We start from the raw sequence: 22,137 nt of genomic DNA on the forward strand, positions 1-22,137 counted from the left end.
AAGGGGCTGGAGGCTGAATCAATAGCCAGGGGCCAGTGATCTCCTCATTTATACTCCTGTAAGGAAGAGTCCATAAAAGCCAAAAGGATAGAGTTCAGAGAACTTCCTGGTTGGTGAACACATGATGTGCCCGGAGAGGTCATGGGAGCTCCAAGGCCCCTTCCCAGTGCATCTGTTCCATCTGGTTATTACTGAGTTACATCCTTTTATAGTAAACCAGTGACCTTGTACCTAGAATGTTTCTCTAAGTTCTGCACTCCACTCTAGCAAATTAATCAAACCCGAGGAGGGGGGCATTGGAACCTCCAATCTGTAGCCAGTTGTCAGAAGCGTAAGTGACAATCTGGACTTGTGTTTGGTGTCTGTAGTTGGGGGACAGGGCCAATCTTCTAGAACTGAGCCCTTAACCTGTAAGATTGGATGTTATCTCCAGGCACGTAGTGTCAGAATTAAATTGTGGGACACCCAGCCGGTGTCCAAACATTGGTTGGTGTGGGGGAAAAAAACCCCACACAACAGACCTGGTCCCAGAATATATTGATCATAAATGGCGATCAGAAGTGGAATTGGTGTCAGCTTCATTACAAGTCCTCTGTTCATTGTTTTAATCATGTTTGTTGATTTCCTTTTGCCTGCATTCAGGACTGTGCACCTGGTTACCACAGGGGGAAGCTCCCGCAGGACAGGAGCCGAGGACCCCGCCCTCTCCTTGCCCCTTGCGTACCCTGCAGTTGCAACAACCACAGTGACACCTGTGACCCGGAAACTGGGAAGTGTCTGGTAGGTTTGTTGTGCGGGTTCTCAGAGGAGGCACTCGGCCTTTGAGTTTCTGCTCCAGAGTCCTACGAAGTTCTTGGTTTAGAGAGAGCCTAAACTTTATGAACTATATCATTGTGTAAATTTCCTTCAGAAAGGTTCAGCTAAGAGGTCAGATGTTGTTAGTGCAAAACCTTTTGTAAGTCCTGGTTTCATGGATTTGTTTGTGGCATCAATTTGGGAGTTAAGGGTACTTGAGTGTTGGTGGTTAGAGTCAAACTCGATGAAACTTTTATGTCCTAGAACTGGGTCATCTGGGGTCTTATAATAAGTTATGCCCATGTATGCCTTCCTTGCATTTTTTCTTTGAAAAATACTTATTCTGTTGGATGTCTTAGTATGCATTTTCTTCTCAGCCACCTTTCCTTTATTTAAAAACAAAATTCAAAATGTGAGGCTGTAACTGGCTTTATTGAGTGGTTCTTGAATTGGGCAGTATTCCATCTATCAAGCTAGAGGGGAGCTCTGAGGAGTTGTACAAAATAGAATGTTGGGGGGCGGGGGGGGCAAGGAAGTTATTAGGGAAAAAGAAAGGATTGTTTTAGGTGAGATCACTTTCCCATAGAGGGGAGGGCAGGAGTCTGATTAGGTTTGAGACCTCCTCTTCCTTTTCAGGGAGGAAGGGCCCATGTGACAGGTTACCTCATTAATGCTGATCAGAAAATTCCTGACTGATTAAATACATTTTGGGGGAAGGTTGAAACTGTAGTTAGGCTGTGTAATAGCCCTGGTTTGGTGTCTTGGCCTAAGTGATGCCATGTTGGGCCTGTGGTTTTCTTTTTAATGCCCTACACCAAGGTTGGTCTTAGAAACATAAGGAGAACTCTGATCACTGAAAAGGAGCAAATGGCCCAGATGGAAGTCTTGTCACCTTGACTGAGGACCAGCTCTTGTGTCTGTGATTTTGATTAAGCTGACAAGGCCTTATTGATAAACCTAGAATAATCTGATATTCTTTACCTATTCTAGAAATCTTTTTTTTAAAAATAATAACTCTTGTAGAAGCATTGGTTACTTGTATAAATTGTGCCATGACTAACTCACCTCAAGTAAAATAACTCCATGAAGGGGAATGAGCTGCCCACCAAGAAAGACACACCTGAAGCCTTAGAGCTCCTGCGTGTTGCCTAGACACAAGGGAAGGGACGGGGGAATTAGGACAGCAGGCTCCCAACCACCTGCAGCCCCTCTAGGCAGGTCTTCTATTTGGATGCATTTTTCATCTGTGGAATTGGAAGGTCATTTCCGCTGGGGACATTGCTGAACTACGGCAGAGTGCTGGTGAACTTAGAAACTGACGCACAGCATGGTTTTCCCCCATTAAAAAGATATGTGTTAACCTTTGCTGATTCCATTATATATGTGGAACTAAAGAATTCTTCCAGTCACACCAGGTGAAATGGCATTAATGAAGATGCAGATAGCTATAACACTATTAAAAAAAAAAACCAACAAAACTGTATTCACTTTAATCAGCTCATGCTCTGGGCAAAAATTCCTAATAGAGAAAATGAGAAAATCTCATTAAAGAATTTAAGGAAAATTGATTTCAGGCAACTGAAATCGAGATGCAATTAGCTGGGAAAGGTCCCTTGGCCAGGCATGGGGACAAAGGTCTCATGGACAGTTAAAGGAGTCGATCAGTTCTTTTCACACTGCATCTTTAAGTGGTGGGCTAACTGTTTTAACAAGATTGAGTACTCCTAGGACGCTCAATTACTACCCTGCCTTTCCTAGCCCAAATCCACCAGAACAAAGTTCTTTGCTTTTTTTTTTTTTTTAAGATTTTATTTATTTGACAGACAATGAGAGAGGGAACACAAGCAGGGGGAGTGGGAGAGGGAGAAGCAGGCTTCCCACCAAGCAGGCAACTGGATGTGGGGCTGGATCCCAGGACCCTGGGATCATGACCTGAGCTGAAGGCAGATGCTTAATGACTGAGCCACCCAGGGACCCCCAGAACAAAGTTCTAAGATCAGCAGCTGACCTGTTGATTTGTACCAGAGAAAGAACACAGCCTTCGTATCCCATTCCAGGAAAGACTGTGGCAAGGTGTCTCCCTGGCATCAACAAAGAGCGCTTTCGGACAGCTCCCCACTCTGTGGGGAGAGGTTGGCCAGATGTTACCTGGAACTCATAAGTGCTCTCAGCTGGATCTGTTCAGTTTCACAGTATACCACGATAGATACATCTGCTGCAAGATGGCTTAAGTCTGAACCACCACATTCATGCCAAGCAGTAATTTAAAGAACATTTACACACTCCCACCATGGGAAGCTCACTCCCACAGCAGCTCAACTCCTCTTCGGGCAGCCCTGATTATTCCTGGAGTTGGTGCATTCTGAATCTTTGGAACCACTGCGTCAAACCGCTAGGTCAAGTTTGTGCATGAAGTGTGGCAGTGTCTTAACTAGTAACTTGCGAAATGGGTTAGAATCCTCCTTCTCATACCTGCAGGTCCTGAATCTTCGGCCCTCCTGGTCTGAAGGTTCTGAAGCTAAAAGAGCAAGTTTTTGTTGACATTTCCGAGATGAAATCTGCTTTGTTTATATACCCGATGGTTCAATGGAAAGGTAGAATGCATGTACCATCCTGCGGTTAAAGTATCCTTCCCAGAGTCCAGTGCCTTTGCTCCAGGTGCGGAAGGGGCATTGCTCTCTGATGCTTGGCGTGCCGTGAATGCAGCCCACAGGTTTTGCCAGCCTGGTCACCGCTGCCTCTGCTGGGCTGACTAGACACAAAGATGCTTACGTTCTTTTCACATGTTTAGCTCCTGAGTCCTTGTCCTTTGAACGTGGGACCTTAACCTTCCTCTCCAGTCTTCATCTTGTGACGTCTTTGTTGTGGTTTAGTGCAACAGTGCACTTCCATTTGACAAAATCCCTTAAGCACCCCCTATGGATTATTACATAGGTGGGCCTCAAGGCCATTTTGGATCTGATTTTGTCATTTAGCATATAAGGTGTCCCCCTTCCCCTTCATGTCCCTGGGACTCAGAATTATCATAAAAATGATTGGTCAGAAGTGTGACCTGGAAAGGAGTGGGGAGACTCAGGCCCACCAAGATACCCTGGGAATTCCTATCCCTGAGTACCCCCTCCCAGGAGATACCACTTAATGGTTTTACAGTTGAATGACTGGCACACCTATTCTGTGCACTTCCCACAGCAAGGAATTCATCCTGCAGGTCAGTGGACATTAACGGGTTCTCATTTCCCTGCCACCCTGGGGCAGCTTGCCTTCGGTCCTCTAGGATCAAGAAAGCCAGGAAGTCCACAATCCTTTGTGTATTTGGGGAGCGTTTGGTGCTAGAGTTGATGTTAGCAATGACAGCCAGGAAATCTGCTCAGTTCTCGCCCATCTAATATTCATCAGATTTGTACTGTATCATTAAAACAAGGATTTAGGGGTGCCTGGGTGACTCTGGGTTTAGCCTCTGCCTTCAGCTCAGGTCATGATCCTGGTGTCCTGGGATCGAGCCCCGCATCGGGCTCTCTGCTGGGCGGGGAACCTGCTTCCTCCTCACTCTCTGCCTGCCTCTCTGCCTACTTGTGATCTCTCAAATACATTTTAAAAAATCTAAAATAAATAAAAATAAAGCAAGTATTTAACACCCTTTAAGAGGTTGCAAATTTTATTTCTAAAGAGCACGTTTAGGGCATGTGGATCCTAATAAAATCTGCTTCCAACAGGTGAGATAGAAATGTAATTTTAAAACCAAAAATACTGGAATATTTTTTAATCAAAAGGAACTTAAAAACAGTGTTTCAGATATATAAAAATGTGTCTTTCCATAGCCTCTCTCACTGCCACGGATAGCATGTCCTTTAGTTTGTCATTGTCACCCGTCTTTCCCTACTTACATCGGCCACAGACTCCGGTGCCCAGGGACCACGTGGACAGTGATCCCACTGGGCCAAAGTAGATTTCATCTCGGAAATGTCAACAAAAACTTGCTCTTTCAGCTTCAGGATATTTTTCAATGGCAGGATTGTAGGACGTGTCATGGGAATGATGGCGTCCAATGTAACTAGAAACAATTTGGTTATTGCCAAAATCTATTGGGCGTGCTGTAACACCTGACATTTCTTCCCTGTTTCCTAAATCATCTATCTGTTCACTGCTGTTCTTTCAGCACCTCACGTGTGATCAGTGAACCCCATGTGTGTGCAAAACCGATGTGCTTCAAGTCACTTGTTGCTATGTATTATAGATCCTGATTTTAAGGAACCAAAGTTTGGCTGCTTTTAGAAGCCCTCTGTGTGTGTATGTGTGTATAAAACATGTATTTTAGCCCTGTGTATATTTTCCATACAAAGACTATTAATTTCTAGACTGTATTACAATGAATGAAGGTCAGAGCTGGCAGTGTTTCCAGGATTTTAAAAATAGGAGAATAAAATGCTCTCCCTTCTTTATTATTAAAAAAAAAAGTGCTCCCTGATATGAGCAGTGTGGCTTGCTTATGTATTACCAGGTAAGGGTGATTTCTAAATAGTTTCCCATTCTTTTCCTCTCCTCTCGAAACCGGGGCTCCAGAACTGTAGGCACAACACCACCGGGGACTACTGCGATGTGTGCGCCCCTGGGTACTACGGGAAGGTGACTGGTTCCGTGGGTGACTGCTCTCCGTGCGCCTGTCCCCGAAGCGGCCCTGCCAGGTGAGCCCACGCAGGTGTGCCCGCCCGCCCATGCCGGCGAAGCTGGGCTCCCTCCGTCCTCTGCCTCGTTTTACAGGCTCTCGGGGTGGCCGGTTTTAACTAATCTTCTCCATGTGTCGGGAAAGGCTCCATTTAAGAGAAAGTGTTCATGAGCCCAGCATTTGAAGAATATCTTCTCCAAAGCAAAATCTCTGTGTGGTATTGGGGTGTTCAAATGGGAACAAGTCAAGAAGGGACTTTCAATTTTTGTTTCTCAGAGAATAATCTTAGCCTCTGACCTCTCTGTCCAGCATCCCTGGAGATGGGTTGTTACAAAGCATTCAGTTCCTTTTTCAGGGAGTGGGGTTAGAATTTGTCTAAACCCAGGACTGATGAGGTGCAGAAGTGCTCCATGATGATGAGACGGGGCCAGGCTCTGCCTTGAACTTGTGATGCTCAAAATTATCTGAACACAAAAAAGAAGCAGAGGTTTTATGTGGAAACTAGAATATCTGTGGGTCCTGTTTGGTTTAAATGAACTTGAAATTCATAAATACCATTTCATCATCGCCGAGACTATTTGACAAGACATTGAACATGTACAGACAGAAAACCAATTCTTAGTATACTAAAATGGAGCTTTCTTTGTAATCATTGCTTGAGTGATCTTTATGTCTCCCAGTGAGTGATGCTTGGTGATGAGTACCAAATGACAGGCACTGTTAGCTTCTCTAAACTAGCAAGCGTCCTAAAATCTATACTCACTACTATTTAACTTTTGTGTTAAATATATATTAACCATTTTGACTCCCCAATTCCACACCTGTCATCTAAGTTATAGAAGTATTTGTATGTGTGTGTAAAGACAGATCTATTTTAGTATGGCTTAGCTATACTAAATTCACCTGCAATTGCAGGGGAAAATGAAATATCTATGTACAGGGAATATATATGCATATATACATATTTATATAAAGTATGTATGTATATATATAATACAAATTATATAGTGCACACCCACAGTGAAAGATTGTACAAACACTGAGACGAGAACTACGTATATATGTATGCACAGAATTGGAGAAATGGCCAATTAAGTTATGTAACTGAAAACATGATATGCTGTTTTAGTGAAAATTCGTATCTCCACGTGTATCCATGCCCATAGCTCCATGGCTCTATGAGCCCAGAGCAATGTTTGAAAGGATAGTTCACCTTCTACTTTGCACATTTGTGTAGTGTTTGAATATTTTACTTATGCAATCAAAAAAATGTTTTAACACCCGCAAATGCATACTCATAAATTTTAGACGTGAGGAAGCGACTGCAAAGGTAAGAAACCTCTATCTGTGTGAGCTCTGCATCTGACCATAGCGGACGTGCTTTACTTTCTACATATCTCGTGCTTCCACTAAGCCTGTCCCTTTAGTCTTTAAAGAGGAAAAAAAAAAAGTCCGAACTGAAGCGGGGCTGAGAAGAGAAGCCTGTCATTCTGGAAACTCAGCACAGTTTGTTAAAACATCAGGCTTTCCCCAAGGTTTTTTTCTGCTGCTTGCAGATACCCAGATGTGCCACTAGATGGCGGGAGGCGCCTTGGTCATTTAAAACGGGGAGGCAGCGGTTGCGGGGAGGAAAGAGCCCAAAGCTGAATCCAGGAGTGAGGGGACCTGAGAGGATTATTACATTTTGAATGGCTCTGTCATTTTGCCTCTAAAGGCACATCACGTGGCTCCCTACCTTTAGACTCATTTATTTTCAGATCGCAACCTCCCCGTGCGCGGGCCTTCCCCTGCCTTTTCTCCTTAACTCCTTTCCCGCCAGTCACCAGCATGGGTCCAGCGGTGCCTTTCCACGCTTGCTCATGGTCTTGCCCGGTTCCCCAGTCCCCTTTCCATCCCAGGAGCCAGGTGATAATGCCCTGCAGTCTCAGAACAAGACCCTTCCTACCTGGAAAGCTTTCTTGTTTGGTGACTGATTCGTGGTCAGGTGCGGGATTGCACAGATTCGTGGCGGTCTGTTGATTCTTGCCCTCCGCGTGAGGGCCCTCCGCGTGATTCGTGCCCTCCGACACCTGGACGGGTGTGCACTGAGTATCTTTTGGATATGAGAGACGGACGTGTTTGTGTCAATCACGTGTTTGTTTTCCTTCCTTTTGCCCCCACTAGATTTTCAGCCCTGGAAAAGTTGTCTGGTGTCATCCATCCTAAGAGTGATGAGTAAGTCGCATAAGGGAGATTTGAAGTTATAGATCTGAGAATTCAAAAAGCTATTCTCTTTTCCTTCTAGCTTCAGCCCCACTTGCGTCTTGGAAGGTGATGCCGATTTCCGCTGTGACGCCTGTGTTCTGGGCTACGAAGGACAGTACTGTGAAAGGTACATTGGGGGGATGGCCCCACGGAAGTTGCTAGGCACGTCCCCCGCCTTCATGCAGACAGGACGGTTTTACTAACCTGATGTGGGAGACTTTATCAGTTTGGATGTGTGTGACTGATACGGAATCTTATTATTAATCCCAGCCAGTCGAATACGGTCCATGGGCCCGTGTTCTTTGTTTTTCATTTGACAGAAAGGATCACTGTCCTTGGACGGAAGCTGGTGTGTCTATTGACTGGTGTTGATCTTACTGTCCACACATGTATCTTCCTTTCTGTAGGTGCTCCTCCGGCTATCATGGGAACCCTCGAGCGCCGGGTGGCACCTGCCAGAGGTGTGACTGCAGCCCGCGTGGCTCCATGCACGGGGATTGTGACCGCAGGTCCGGGCAGTGCGTCTGCAGACCAGGCGCCACGGGGCTCCGATGCCAGGAATGCAAACCGAGGCACATTCTACTGGAAAGCGATTGTGTTTGTGGGTATTCTCCTCCTCTCAGTGTTTAAAGAGTTTTCTCTCTCTGTTGTGTTCCTGCTGCGGCACCAGCGGGATAAAGGTAATGTGTCTGCAAACTGTCTGAGGATAGGACAGGCCAGGCTCTGAATGGAAGTGCATTTGGAATTCATTGCCATTGGTCCAAGTCAAAGATCCAGAGCAAATGTACTATGAAGGTTGGAACGGTAGAAGAAAACATGCACCAGGCCTGGTATCCACACAGGGGATCAGTTGTTTCTTTCTGTGGGACCCCGGGGAAGTCACTGATCTGATTTGAGGCTCAGTGGCATCGTGTGAGAATAGGCTCAGCACTTGCTACTTACCTCCCGGGCACACAGGTGGTGAGGGAATGACCAGATGTGGTCTATGCAAGTCTTGCCATGTGCTCTGCTTATGGATGTGTACTGCAGAATGGCTAGTGCAAATCCATGAGAAAATGTGCACACCACTTTGCATTGACGTCAACTTCTTTTTCTTCTAGCTTGTGATGATGAGTGTGTAGGCGTGCTGCTGAGTGACTTAGGGAATATTGGTGACACCATCCTCTCTGTGAACCTCACTGGCATTATCCCTGTCCCATATGGAATTTTGTCAACCCTGGAAAATACAACGAAATCTCTCCGGGTAGGTACTGGGAGTACAGAGATTGGTAGAAACTCATGTCCCTGAGAGAGAGTTGGTGAGGACAGTGTTTTGTCATTCTGTCTGTCCTCTCACCAGGCGTCTAGGCTTCTCTGCAGGGTGACCCAGGAATTCAGCATCGCAGCACTAACCTGTTCCCCTGCAGGACCGCTCCAATTATTCAAGCATTGTTCCATAGATTTCTCCATATAAATCCCTCCCCAACCACACTGCTGCCTTTTGGGGTAAGACAAGAGCCCACTCACTCCTCCTTGGGTATTTAAAAGCGGTTGTCCTACAACAAATACAGGAGAGAAGAAAATAGATGGTATCTTCTTTTAATGCTGGAATATGCTGAAGATCAGCTGTTTTCTGTAAATGTATTCCTAACTGGATATGTAAGCCATAAAATTTTCTCCTCCCTAGAAGTCTATCTAAAAATCTCTGGGGGTAAACCATAGTTTTATGTTTAGTCAAACAGGATCTGGGTCCAAAGCAAGAGGGTGAGAAGTGAAAAAATTGGCATAGTAGACAGCATTCTACTGTAAGCATTTTTTTCTTCTAATTGGAAAAAAAAAATGAGATTCTTAATTTTGCTTAAAACCTTTACATTCAGATCTGAGATAATCAATTCATTGTGTCATGTGGTAATAATGAAAGAGATAGTCCTTCTTGAATGCCTTTTTTAGATAAAAGCGCCTTTCTTAGACTTAACATTTCCTGAGGCGTGTGAATCTGGCTGTTTCAATCATCTGTTCTTGTTTATGGTGGTCTTTTCTCTGTAGACATAATGGCCGTAAAGAAAGGTTGGGGAACTCTAAGAGATGTTTTTTATATTATTTTTCCTTAGATGGAATAAAACGTTTTTGAAAGACAAAACCCTCAGAAAAAAAAAACTCAAAAAAGTGTTTAAATTTCTAATCACTATAGACACAAACAATCAATACTATTTTGTCAGTATGGACCCTAGCAATATATTTTAAACTTATCAAGTAAGATAAATACTTGATTTAAGTTTTAACTGTTTTTCAATGACTTGCTCTTATTTAAACCACTTTGTCAATTTTTAAAAAGATTTATTTATTTGAAAGGGAGAGAGAGCACGCAAGTGAACGAGCAGGGGAGGGGCAAAGGGAGAGGGAGAGAGAGAATCCTAAGCAGACTCCACACCGAGCATGGAGCCCAATGTGAGGCTCGATCTTACCAACACAAGAGGTTGAACTGAGCTAAAATCAAGAATCAGACACCCAACCAATTGAGCTACCCATTGAGCCCTGACTTTGTCAAATTTTTAAGCAACTTATTATGTTTATGTAAAGTATTCAGTGAGCTCTTAAACTGTCCACTGTTTCTACTTCACAGCCTCCGTGGGCAACTTCCTTGACTCCCCTACCCCTTCACAAGAATCCAGCCCCCTCCCAGGCTTGGTATAAGACTAAATTAAAACCATGCAAGTAACAAAATTAGAGGAGTGTTAGCCTAAATTAAGCACTGAATTGTTAGGAATCACAAAAGCCATTCTTTATATAATACTTTTGTATTTCAGCCTAATAATAACGTTTTTAAAATGTTAGCAATGATAGCAAAAACTTATATGACTCTGATATTGAAATTAAACCAGACTTACGTCAGAACTGTGGCAATATTTGCTTCTGCATGACATATGAGACTTTAATTTCATATCTATATAGGAAATGTAATGCAAAAAATGCCAGTACAGAGACATAGTACTAGAATCCATCCTTAAGTAAATGTGATCCATTTTATTTCTTAATGCAATTTCAAGGAAAGAATTTCTTTCTGTGAACGACAACAAAAGCGATTTAGTCAAGAGCCAGCAAATTTGTTTTGAAGCACTGTAATTTGTTTACTTTGTTCTTTTTAGGAAGCTTTAGTAAAAGAAAATCCACAGAAGGAACTGGCAAAAGATCAGCTTGAAGGTGTTGCAGAGCGAACAGACAGTCTGCGAAGGGAGGTAAATTCTCCACGTAGAGGGCCTGTTTCCCACCCAGCCCTTGAAAGCAATTGCATTGGGGCAGTCTGGAAGGTTCTATTAAATCAGGGCAGCGCCTCTTCCTCCCAGGGGAGGAACCTTGCTCCTTGCTCCAGGTACCTTGCTCCAGGTACTTTGGTCATCAAATCGGTTTTAGCCCTGCCAGGTTCCGTGCTTCAGTGGGAAGAGACTCCTGCCTTAATTTCTACCGTCACCTCTGCCGAGGGAAGAATTGGCCGTCGCAGGGCCATCGGCCACTCATTTCCTCCTGTGAACCAAGGGGGTGGGCGGGTGGGTGTGTGGTCTCTGAGCAACACTCAGACCTGGGCCTCTTGCTGCTGATTTGTGCCCTTTGAATGTCAAGTGAGCCTGTTTGGATGTCAGTAGAGAATCACTTCTGTTCAGCCCAACCCACATGAGTGGTTTTTAAGCCACCCAGAAAAGAATCTCCTCATTTGCAGATGGGGAGGGAGGCCTATTGTCAGATTTATAATTTTTGCTTTTGAATTTCACGTGTGTGGGTTTGCACACCCACACCTACGTGTGTGTGTATATACATATGTGTATGATAATGTATGTATACTATGTATATACATATCTAGTCTCCGTCTCTCCACACACACACACACGTGCACCCTAAAGTATTAGGTTGGTTCCTGTTAATTCAGAATTAAGGATGATTTGGGAGGAGTTTAAGGGTTTAAATGTGGCTCTAAGTACCTCAGTGAGCGAACATTTGGTAGGAAATGATAAGCCGATTAAAATAATTCTCTCTATCCATGAAAGAAGATTCTCTTTGGATTTTGACTAGAAAACACTTTTAGAACCAGACTGGTTCCTTGATGCTCCTGAAAATTACAAACAGGCTTTCCTTTTGCAAATTATAACATTCCTAATGAAAATAACAGCAGAGCGCAGCCAACTGCCCTTGGTCTGCCGGCCTCACACACATCGTGGCATGTTGGCCTCAGGAAGCGGTGGGAGGTTAAGGGGCGACCTGACTCCATGTTATCGGTGAGGCTCGGCAGCTGCTGGGTCTCCGGCCTGAAACCCAGTTTGCCTGACTCCATGTTCTTAACTCCTCGATGGAATTCTCCTGTTCAATACAAATTAGCAAGAGTGTACTTTCGATATTCTGTCTCCTTGGGTCCTGAAATGAGTATAAGGTCTTCACAATAGACATTGAGGAAGGTTGTGGTTTGAGAGCCTAAAAAAAAAAAAAAGATACCGTGTTTTCTCTCACAGAGTGAGTAGTAAATTGTTTCATTAGCCCCTTAGTTTCCGCCCTGAAATACTCACTTGGCTTACATGAATCGGTGTACAGCCTTACTCCAGACTCGGGGACATAGTTCATGGCTTAAAAGAGACAACTGGTACACCAAAGCTTGCATGTCAGTCCGAATCAAACTAACCTGGGACCTTTCTTTTCTGTCAGCTCACCAGAGTGTTGACGAGTAGCCAAAATGTAACCAGGGAGACTGAAAGAATCCTCGGCAAGACTCAAGACCTCCTGACATTTACGGAGAAGCTGCGGATAAATATCCAAGGTAGTGTGCTCCGTGTGTGGCTGGGGGCCGGTGTCTGGCTTGTGCTTATTTGGTGGGAAAAGCTCCATTCCCTTTATTAAACATAGAAATCGATGTGTGTGACTTGCACTACACGTCCCAGGGCCGAAGGCCTGGAATAGTCCACAGTTGGGGATCTCGAATTGTCTGGATCATAGTCTTTCATTGGGAGTTTGTCTTTAAATAAAAAAAAAATGGACATTTTCTTTATTTTCTTTATAATGCCTTATATTTAGTTCCTAAGGATTGAGTGGACATGGTGCCTCCCCATCTGTTAAGAATTTATCAGATTAACATTTATTAAGTGGAGCACAGGGTGCTGGGTTGTGAGCCAGACTCCCACAACAGACCACAAGAGAAAATGAAATACAGAAGTTTATGACTCACAGTTCCAGCAGGAAGTACCCGCTATGTCGGAGGGAGGTTAAGGCAGGGTGCAGGCAGGGAGAGAGAGATGACCTAGGACACATGCCTTTATTGAGGTTCTTCATTGGAGTCTTTTGGCGTCCCAGGCTGAGTCTGGGTTGGTCAATCGAACCAAAACAAGAGGGTTTGGGTTAGCCCCATCGAGGTCCTACTGAAGAGGCCCGCAAGCAGAAGGCCCTGGGGGGCCGGGAAGACTGTTGGTCACAAGTGCTATTGGGGAAGTCATTAACAAAACTGACATTTGCTCGTGACCCTGCTAAGGCTATCTAGGGCACGGGTTTGCATGAGGAACGACTGCCCAGTTCAAGGTTATGGCAGGCTGCTTGGCCAAACAAAATGGATCCCACGGCAGCAACACCGTGGAGTGTAGCTGAGCCAAACTCTCTACACCCACCCCTTTGCCCAGAATAGATGTTGACAGGATTTAGGGCTTCAATGTGGTCCCAAAGTATACCCACTATAGTAGAGTAGATTAGTCCTACTTAATCGGGCCATCTCATCCAATCTGGCTGGTAGTTTTCTGGCACCAGAAACATATCCTTGCTTTTCTTGTTGGATTAGTTTAAGGATACATAAGGTACAAATTCCAATACAAATTAGACTTTGTAGGGCCAAAGGTAAGGAAATTATTGGAAGAAATAATGTGTTTATTAAAAAGAGTAATATTGAGGGGCGCCTGGGTGGCTCAGTGGGTTAAAGCCTCTGCCTTCAGCTCAGGTCATGGTCCCAGGGTTCTGGCATCGAGCCCCGCATCGGGCTCTCTGCTCAGCGGGAAGCCTGCTTCCCTTCCTCTCTCTACCTGCTTCTCTGCCTACTTGTGATCTCTGTCTGTCAAATGAATAAATAAAATCTTTAAAAAAAAAAAAGAGTAATGTTGAATACTGGTGGTTCATGCATGAGGTAAATATTTACCGAGTGCTTCTAGGTGCAAACATTTGTGCCAGGTACAGGAAATGCTGAGGTAAACATGGCGACCACAGCCCTTGCAAGTTTATGGACACTGGGGCAGACCAAGATTAAATCAACCAGTAATCTCAAGCACATGAGTATTTTGATAAGGGACAACCAGAGTGCGTCGGGATATATGGGCTGGCCTGGCCTGGCCTGAGGTTCAACCCAGTTTGGATGAACAAAGCCTGCCTCGCTGAAGAAGGTTCTGAGTTTTTCCATTTTAGTGCTGTCCACTTTTGAGAGACCTGTTACGTGATTGATGACTTGTCTCCCTAGAAATGATTGAAAAAGCAGCAACTCTAAATCAGACCTTGGATGAAGATTTCCAGCTACCCAGTTCTGCTCTTCAGAATATGCAAAAGAATATTACATCTCTGCTGGAAGCCATACAGAAAAGGCATTTCATGCATTTGTACCAAAATGCCGTAGTGGAACTCAAGTAAGTTTCTAAATACCATTCATGACACAATCAATTAGAAGTAGGAGTTTGAATGCTGTGGAGAGGGAGATGTGTGCAAGGAGGGGAAGGAAAGAACGCTCTCACTGGGAGCAGATTGTCAGAAAGGGGCACAATTGTCAAATAAATGAAACGATGGGTGCCAGCCCCTCTGAACAGAGAAAAATACAGTCAGTGCCAATATCTATCTTTGTGCCATAGGCTTGGTTTTTCCCTGTGGCTCCAGAAGAACATTTCCATCTAACACAAACAAAAAAACCTCATGATGGTCTATTTATTGAAGATCAACTATAATGCGGTAAATTCTCATGGAAGAAAATACAGTTTCGTGGCTAGTCCCTGGGCTGTAGGCTCTAACACAGACTGACGTTATGCCACAATGATTCAGCTCAGTTGTTCAAACTCTCATAGAAAACCACCATATGCAGTGACAGATCAGAGAATTCTGGGACGTGCTTGCACGGAGCTTGTATTTCCTTTCAGGCTTTTTTCTGAGTATTTTCGCAGTTATTACTTGATGTAATGGGATGCAAGCTATCTTTCTTGCAGGTTATGACAAATATCTTCAGTAGGGTTTAAACAGTTACACAACAGGCCATCATAGTTCCATTTCCTGTAGTGTCATATTTAACAATATTAATATATTTTGCTATTTTAAATAATGTTGTGATGGCCCATCTTAGACAAGAATCTTTTCCTCTATTTTACAGTATCCTCTTATTAGGAGAGGTGATAAGAAGTGAAATCATGGAATTTGCATTTTGAAGACTCCTGACTTGCATTTCCAGATTATTTTCTTAAAGATTTAAAAATTCCTTAACGCTTCCCCTGGCAACATGCTGCAAGGTTGAGCTTACATCTTTCTTCATCATTGAATACGATTTTTGACATTGTCGTTGATATGTTAGGTGAAAAAAAAATGTCAGGTGGCCTTTGGAAGAGAGAACTAGTAAAATAAAATCTAGAGCATCAGTTAGGGCCCAGAACTAATCACAAAACCCACAAGGGCAAAGGAGAGGAGGGCGAGGTCCCAGGAAATGAGGAAGAGGGTTGCCATCTTGGAGCATCTGCTCTGGGCTGGGGGAGGGGGCCTGTGAAGACTTCACTCCTCTCATTTTCTCACATAATCTGCTTAGCTGCTTTGTGAGGTTGGGGAGGAACTAGCTTGTGGAAACAGGCCCAGAGACTCTAAGTACCTTGCCTGATGCTAGACCTCCAGGATAATATGAAACCAGACCATACCCCTAAATCTGTATCACTCTAAGCCCTATGATTTTCCAACCAAACACCGAAGGAGGACTCACTTGAGACCCAGTCCAGAAAAGACAGGTGGGTAGAATGTCAGTGGCCGGGTCAGAGACCTCTGCTCCATTATAATCCTGCTCCCCCTGACCCTGACCTCTCATGTGCATCCTCCTTCCCCTGCAATGCATGGCAGAAGTAGGCAGCGGAGGGGAACGGAGATCATACCTCCATGCAGGTCTTACTGGGACCCACCATTCTTGAGGTGGTTACCCCAGGCTCAGCGCAGCTATGTTCCACTTCCCAACCACCCTTAGCTCCCCGCTGCCTCCAGGATTACATGCAAATGTCATATATCTGATTACAGCTCTATCCATCTCCAGCTTGCCCAGGCTCCCTGGTGGGTCGCACTGCTCCCTTCCCCTCCCCATGATGTTGTCTCTCCTTACTCTTCCCTCCCTTGGGTGCACATCAGAGTCTTGTTAAAGATGGAGGAGATTATTAAAGATGAAGATTCCTGGGAATCAGTTGTAGGGATGTCCTCGCCCACCATTACCCTTCCATGGTCAGTTCAATCATTCATTCATTCTTTTGTTCATCAAATGGATAGAACCCCCAGGTGATAGGCATTGTGCTAGGAGTTGGGAATACAAAGGAGAGCAGAACCTTCCTGTCCACTTGGATCTCATAGTCCAGTTGGGAAGAGCTCATTTTCTAAGAAGCATTTGCAAGGAAGGGGAGAAGCCACCCTCTTCCCTCTCTCCCACTCTCTTCCCTTAGCACCCCGGACCTGCCTTGCCTGCTATGCCCTCTACCGCCCTTTCTCTGTGGTAGCCATTCTGTTTCTATGTGGAATAAAGTTATCCACAAGATCGCTGATCTTTCTCTTTAACTTGTGAGTGCAATCATTACTAAAGCTAACTTTTATTTTTTAAAAATTTGCTTAAAATGTATTCTCTGGCCTACTCTTTCCTATTTTCCCTAGATAATCCCTGTGTATTCATGCCATTTCAAATTTCATGGATAATTTTAGGAATTTTGCATCTGTTTTTTTTTTATTATAACTCTTAGAAAACTAGTCATTTACCTCAAGTATGGCATTCTTTTTTTTTTTAAGATTTTATTTATTTGACAGATCACAGTAGGAAGAGAGGCAGACAGAGAGAGTGGGGAGGGAAGCAGGCTCCCCCTTGAGCAGAGAGCACGATGCAGGGCTCGATCCTAGGACCCTGAGCCGAAGGCAGAGGCTTAACTCACTGAGCCACCCAGATGCCCCAAGTATGGCATTCTTGTAAGTGAAGATATTTCTCACATCTTTCAGTAGCTTATCATGCTTGTGTTGGTGTCCCCAAGACCATGCCCAGAGTCAGAGTTTTCCTAAGGATCTTCAGGACTCCTGGCCAAGATTTCTAGGTTATGTATTAAGGATACACAGCAGGATACACGGGGAAGAAGACACAGCAGAGCTTGGAGAATCCATGCAGCCTTCCCTAAGCTCTGTCTCCCTTCTGAGGGGGGTCACATCGTGCTCTGCCCCTGGCAATGAAAATGCAACACCCACACATGTGATGTTTCTGCCCGGGGGAGCCCATTGAGAAATTCAGCATCCAAGGTTTTTCTTGGGGGCTGACCCCGTATGCGCCCTCTACCTAGAATATGCCGAATTCCAGACTCTGAAGGAAAGCAGGTGTTAAACCACCTTGCTTGCACAAGCGATTGAGGCCGTGAGCCACTCTTCTCAGCAAGGAAACAGTCGGAGCACTCATAGACAGCAGCCCAGGGCTGGCAAAGGAGAGCAGAATCCGGCCTGCTGTTTCCCTGTGCCCACTGTGCCCCGATGGCACGTTTTACCTTATCACCTGTAGCTCTGCTCCCCATCTGTTTCCCATGCTGGTCCCCAGAGCTATCCAAAGCTGCTTCATTAAAGAAGTGTGTCCTGGGGCGCCTGGGGGACTCAGTTAAGCATCTGCCTTTGGCTCCGGTCATGATTGCAGGGTCCTGGGATCGAGCCCTGTGTGGGGCTCCCTGCTCAGCAGGGAGTCTGCTTCTCCCTCTGCCCCTCTTCCCCCCAACTTGTGTGCACGTGCTCTCTCTTTCTGTCTCTCAAATAAGAATCTGTAAGAAATGTGTCCTGTGACTGCATAAGTTTGGGAAAGGCAGTGTCCACTCAGGAGAGGCAAGGTCTTCAGGGCAAGTCTTCTCAAAGCTTTTAGTACGCTGACATGCGTGGTGAGTCTCTGAGGGGAGCTGAGAGAGCACCGCCTACCTTCACCACAGAGCTCTTTCTCCTAGAGCCTGCTTCCAACTCATGGGACTTGAGGGCTGTGGAGGAATGTAATTTGAGAAACACTGGTTTAATTTTATTCATTGGACAAATTTTGTAGGAAGAAATGAAGAGCGCTGCTGAGGTTTTTCGTTTTTAATCTTCGTCAAGTCGTTGATGACTGTATCATTGCCCGTGATCACAGGTTAGGTGGTAAGGCCATTCATCGAAATGTCTTAGATTCTTTGTTTAATGGTATAAAGGGATCCATGGTCAGACATCAGAAATATATTGGTTTACTTATGTTTCCAGTGTACTTTTAGCTCTTGTTGCCTGTATCATAATTAGCATGAGAGATCATGAGAAATTCTAAAAGTGTTCAAAGTTCTGGTGATGTTCCAATGATGTCAGAGTTTAAGTATGTACCTTTAGGAAATATTTTCTGTTGTGTCTTAGGACAGCAATAGGTTGTCTGTGGAAGCTGAGGGAGAATTACAAGGCATTTTCCATGAAATTTTTCCAAGTTCTCCCGACAAATTGAAGCAGGAAGTTAATTGGATCTATGCAACCCCTGTGAAGGTTTATAGTTTGAAAATTGTATTATTCTGTGTAATTTTAAATTCAAAACTGATTTAAACAATCGGTTTGATAGCATATTTACAAAAGAATAGGAAAACATGTCTTTTGATTTTCTAAAGTTTGTTCTTTCCAGTGGTACAAGTTAGATCTTTCTGGAATTTGAATTTCCAGTTTTTATAATATCTGTTTTTTAACTAGCTGCAGGAAAACCTTTGTCTTCTAGATAGATTTATAACTTCATCACAAATGAAGCAAATCACTGGATAGCCTCTTTTCAATTTCTTGCTGTACTAAAAAGCAAGATGGCCGCTGTCACCACCCACAGACCGTGGTCCAGTTTTCCTGGAGGGAACAAGAGAGAAGATTTCTTTGAATTCCTCTACTAAAATATGTTAGGAAGTTCATGACTAAAGCTCGCCTGTTAAGGATAAAGTGCAAATATGCCATGCCTATAGCTGTCATAGAAAAATTACTTCCTTTTTTAAGAGGTGCTGATGTACCCCTTTCGATGGCAAGAAGACACAAGGGATGGAAATGCAGAGTCTTCCGCTCTCCATGCATGAGAGGAGTGTCGTTGTTCATTTACTTACTACCTACACCATCTATATCTAACAGGGCTGCTGAAGATGTGTTATCACAAATTCAGAAGAATTACCAGAAGCCACAGAAAGAGCTGGAGGTCTTCAAAGCAGCAGCGAGCAGCCTCCTTTCCAAACACACCAGTGGGCTGCAGACAGCAGGACACCTGACAAGGGAGGCAGAGGCGAGGACCCGGGAAACCAACCGCCTGTTGCGCATTGTCCGTGCCAACCTGCATGAATTCCACGTGAGTCTCCAGAAGGATGGGCTCTTTCCTTCTCTCTTAGGGCTGGGAGCCCAACTCTCCTATGTCGTTAATTCCATTTTTAGCTTCTTTAGAAACGAGCCCCACCTACTAACTCCCGCTCGTAGTGTCAAGCACTAACGTTCAGCCGCTGGCTCGCTTTTTGAAGCATCCTCAAAGGTGAGGTTTTTTTTGTGTGTTTTGTGGGTTTTTTTTTTGGCCCCAGGAAAAGAAGCAGCGTGTTCAAGAAGAACAGAACTTGACCTCAACACTAATTGCCAGAGGGAGAAGATTGCTAGAGGCTGTCACCGCCCGGGCTCAGGAGGCTCAGAAGGCCCTGGCAGTAAGTCTGGCTCGGAACCTCTTCCCGCACCTTGGTCCCACGCACGCGGTACATTGGTCCACAGAGGCTCATGTGCTCACAATGTGAATTTCTCCATGCAGCAGTTAGAACATCACCGGGATGAGCTGCTTCTGTGGACTGCCAAAATCAGGCACCACGTGGATGATCTGGTCATGCAGATGTCCAAAAGAAAAGCACTTGACCTCGTCTACAGAGCAGAGGACCATGCAGCTGAGCTCCAGAGACGAGCACGTGCTCTGGACAGGTGAGAGCGGACTTTGCAAGAATCCCAGGGCAGGTGATCCCATGGAGCAAAGAGAGTAAGAATGGCTACTTGGCTCACAGTGTTGAGTCACTCTTTTTTTGTCTATAACTGACGACTCCTATTTTATGCACGTGGCAAGGAGGATTTCCTCCCATGTCTGATAAGGTAGTTATCCTTCCGCATACGATGGGAAAATGCACAGTGAACTGGATAGGAGTCAGATATTATGCCATGATATCAAGCCATGAAGGCCTTGTTAAGTAATGACTCAGTGCTCATGGCTTTGTTAGGCTGGACAGAATGAAGACATTGATTTCTTTTTTCAAATCTTGTCCTTCTGGAGCTTATGATTTGGCTGGCTTTATGCATGGTTGGAAGCTGTGGTTGCCCACACTGGAAGACAACCATCCCCTTTATTTTCTACTACCTGAAGGCCTACTGTTGTCTTACAGTTATCTTAACGTATGTTTTTAGCATTTGTTAACTATGTCCTCAACTTGTGACAAAGCGCTTCTAAATGAGAAGCATGACTTGAGGACAGTGGTTCTCAAACTTGTCTGCACTTTGGAATCACCTGGAAGAATTTCAAAAATACTGATGCTTTTGTCCCCTTGTCCTCCTCCCACTCAAAGATCATGACCTGGGCTTTGTCACGTTTTTAAAGATTCCCGTGTTATCTAATGTACAGCAAATGGAGGAACTAGCGTTTCATTCTTACCAGACATTTACACAATATTGTGAGTGAATTGGTTAATTCATTTCTTTTAAGTTTGTTACAATTATAGGTAGAAAAATTATGGACTCACTGGGAACGTGTGTGTTGCTATATGTTGGGTGTGTTTTGTGGGATGGGGGGAAAATATCTTTCCAATTTGAAGGATGCTGCCACAGAAGATTAGCTCACACAAGGAAAGCAATTAATGATATAGAACGTCGCATAAATTATGTGCTGCATGAAGCATTACCGCCTACACATGCCATAGGAATCCATAATAGAAAATGGAATTAGATACTCCGCTCCTCTCTTTTTCATCAGCTTTCATTATTTCCCAAAAGAGAAAAAAAATATTCTGCCTACATACATAGCTAGGACAAAACCCATATTGCCTAGTACAGTTAGTAAGAGCAATGTGGTATGCTACCCGAAGTTAAGGAACATCATTATCTTCTATTTATAAATCACCAGATTGTGCCAATCAAGCAGTAACTGCTGGTGTCTGGTTTGGGAATCCCTCAACTTGATAACCTTGGGGGAGAAAATGAAGTGAGTTACTCAGCAGGCAAAGATGTGTGAATTGTCAGATTTCATTTTCAAGATAGAGTGAGCTGGATGAAATTGCGCCATTACCAGTTGGCAAGTTCATAAGTGATTTGCCCACTTGTAAGAGTGAAGTTCAGATGATTGAAATATTATCTGATCCTTCTCCAAATCCTCTTGTGAATTTCATCCAACTGGTATCTATCTTTCGAGGAACAAGATTCAGCATCCTTATATATGCTTAGGGAAGCCTTTCGGAAATTAGCACGTGTGCAGCAGGAGAGATGACAGCTGAGGCAGACACACAGCGGTAGCCCAGACAGATGCGGGGGGCTACACAGAAATGACGGAATGTTGAGGGCAGCTGGTGGAAACTTGCGGACGGTTAGAACCATGGGGAGCAAGCAATAGTCCATTCTGCGGGTGTTCATTAAACAGTGCTTCTGAGGGTTCCCGTGACAACGTAGCTACTTTTGAAGATAACCTTTGGAATTAGAGGGGAGTCCCTGTGTTGTTATTCCTTGAACTTTTCTAAGGGTAAGAAACCCAGACGCTTTCAGGAATAGTGGGCAAGTTCCCTTTAGTTTGTGCTAACGTCTGTAAATACGCTGCTTACACAGTGGTCTTGGCAACGTGAGACACGTGTCCCTGAATGCCACCAGCGCAACGCATGTCCATTCCAACATTAGGAGCCTGATTGAAGAATCAGAGAACGTGGCAAAAGATGCTCTTGAGATGGTGACTACGACGAGCCTGGTGAGAGCTGCCCCGGGGGCCACAGTGTGTGACTTCCTTTTCTAGGGACTGTGGAAGATTGTTCCAGAAGGTGCTGAGCAAAGACTCAGTGGCTTAAATTCATGCTTGTCACCATTCTTGTCTGGTGAGAGCTGTTTGACTCTGTCATCATGGGATACAGGTTTTAATTTCTTAGGGTCATACTTTTTTGTTTTTTAAGACTTTATTTATTAGCATGAGCTGGGTGAGGGGGAGATGGAGAGGGGAGAGCCCCAATGCAGGACTTGACCTGGGA

General features: G+C 44.5%; 1 protein-coding gene across 1 annotated transcript in view; it reads left to right on the forward strand.

Annotated features, from left to right (window-relative positions):
• Positions 1 to 22,137, forward strand: part of LAMA1 (laminin subunit alpha 1) — a 157,883-nt gene that overhangs the window by 100,910 nt on the left and 34,836 nt on the right. The window contains exons 29-40 of the mRNA XM_046025502.1: positions 643 to 780; positions 5,356 to 5,477; positions 7,743 to 7,829; positions 8,110 to 8,303; positions 8,803 to 8,945; positions 10,828 to 10,917; positions 12,371 to 12,482; positions 14,154 to 14,316; positions 19,034 to 19,244; positions 19,468 to 19,584; positions 19,686 to 19,849; positions 21,728 to 21,863. Of these exons, the coding sequence (XP_045881458.1) occupies positions 643 to 780; positions 5,356 to 5,477; positions 7,743 to 7,829; positions 8,110 to 8,303; positions 8,803 to 8,945; positions 10,828 to 10,917; positions 12,371 to 12,482; positions 14,154 to 14,316; positions 19,034 to 19,244; positions 19,468 to 19,584; positions 19,686 to 19,849; positions 21,728 to 21,863 (1,677 nt within the window). The remainder of the gene's footprint in view (positions 1 to 642; positions 781 to 5,355; positions 5,478 to 7,742; positions 7,830 to 8,109; positions 8,304 to 8,802; positions 8,946 to 10,827; positions 10,918 to 12,370; positions 12,483 to 14,153; positions 14,317 to 19,033; positions 19,245 to 19,467; positions 19,585 to 19,685; positions 19,850 to 21,727; positions 21,864 to 22,137) is intronic.

Source organism: Meles meles, chromosome 12 (genome assembly GCF_922984935.1).
Source record: "Meles meles chromosome 12, mMelMel3.1 paternal haplotype, whole genome shotgun sequence".
In the NCBI taxonomy this organism is placed as follows: domain Eukaryota; kingdom Metazoa; phylum Chordata; class Mammalia; order Carnivora; family Mustelidae; genus Meles; species Meles meles.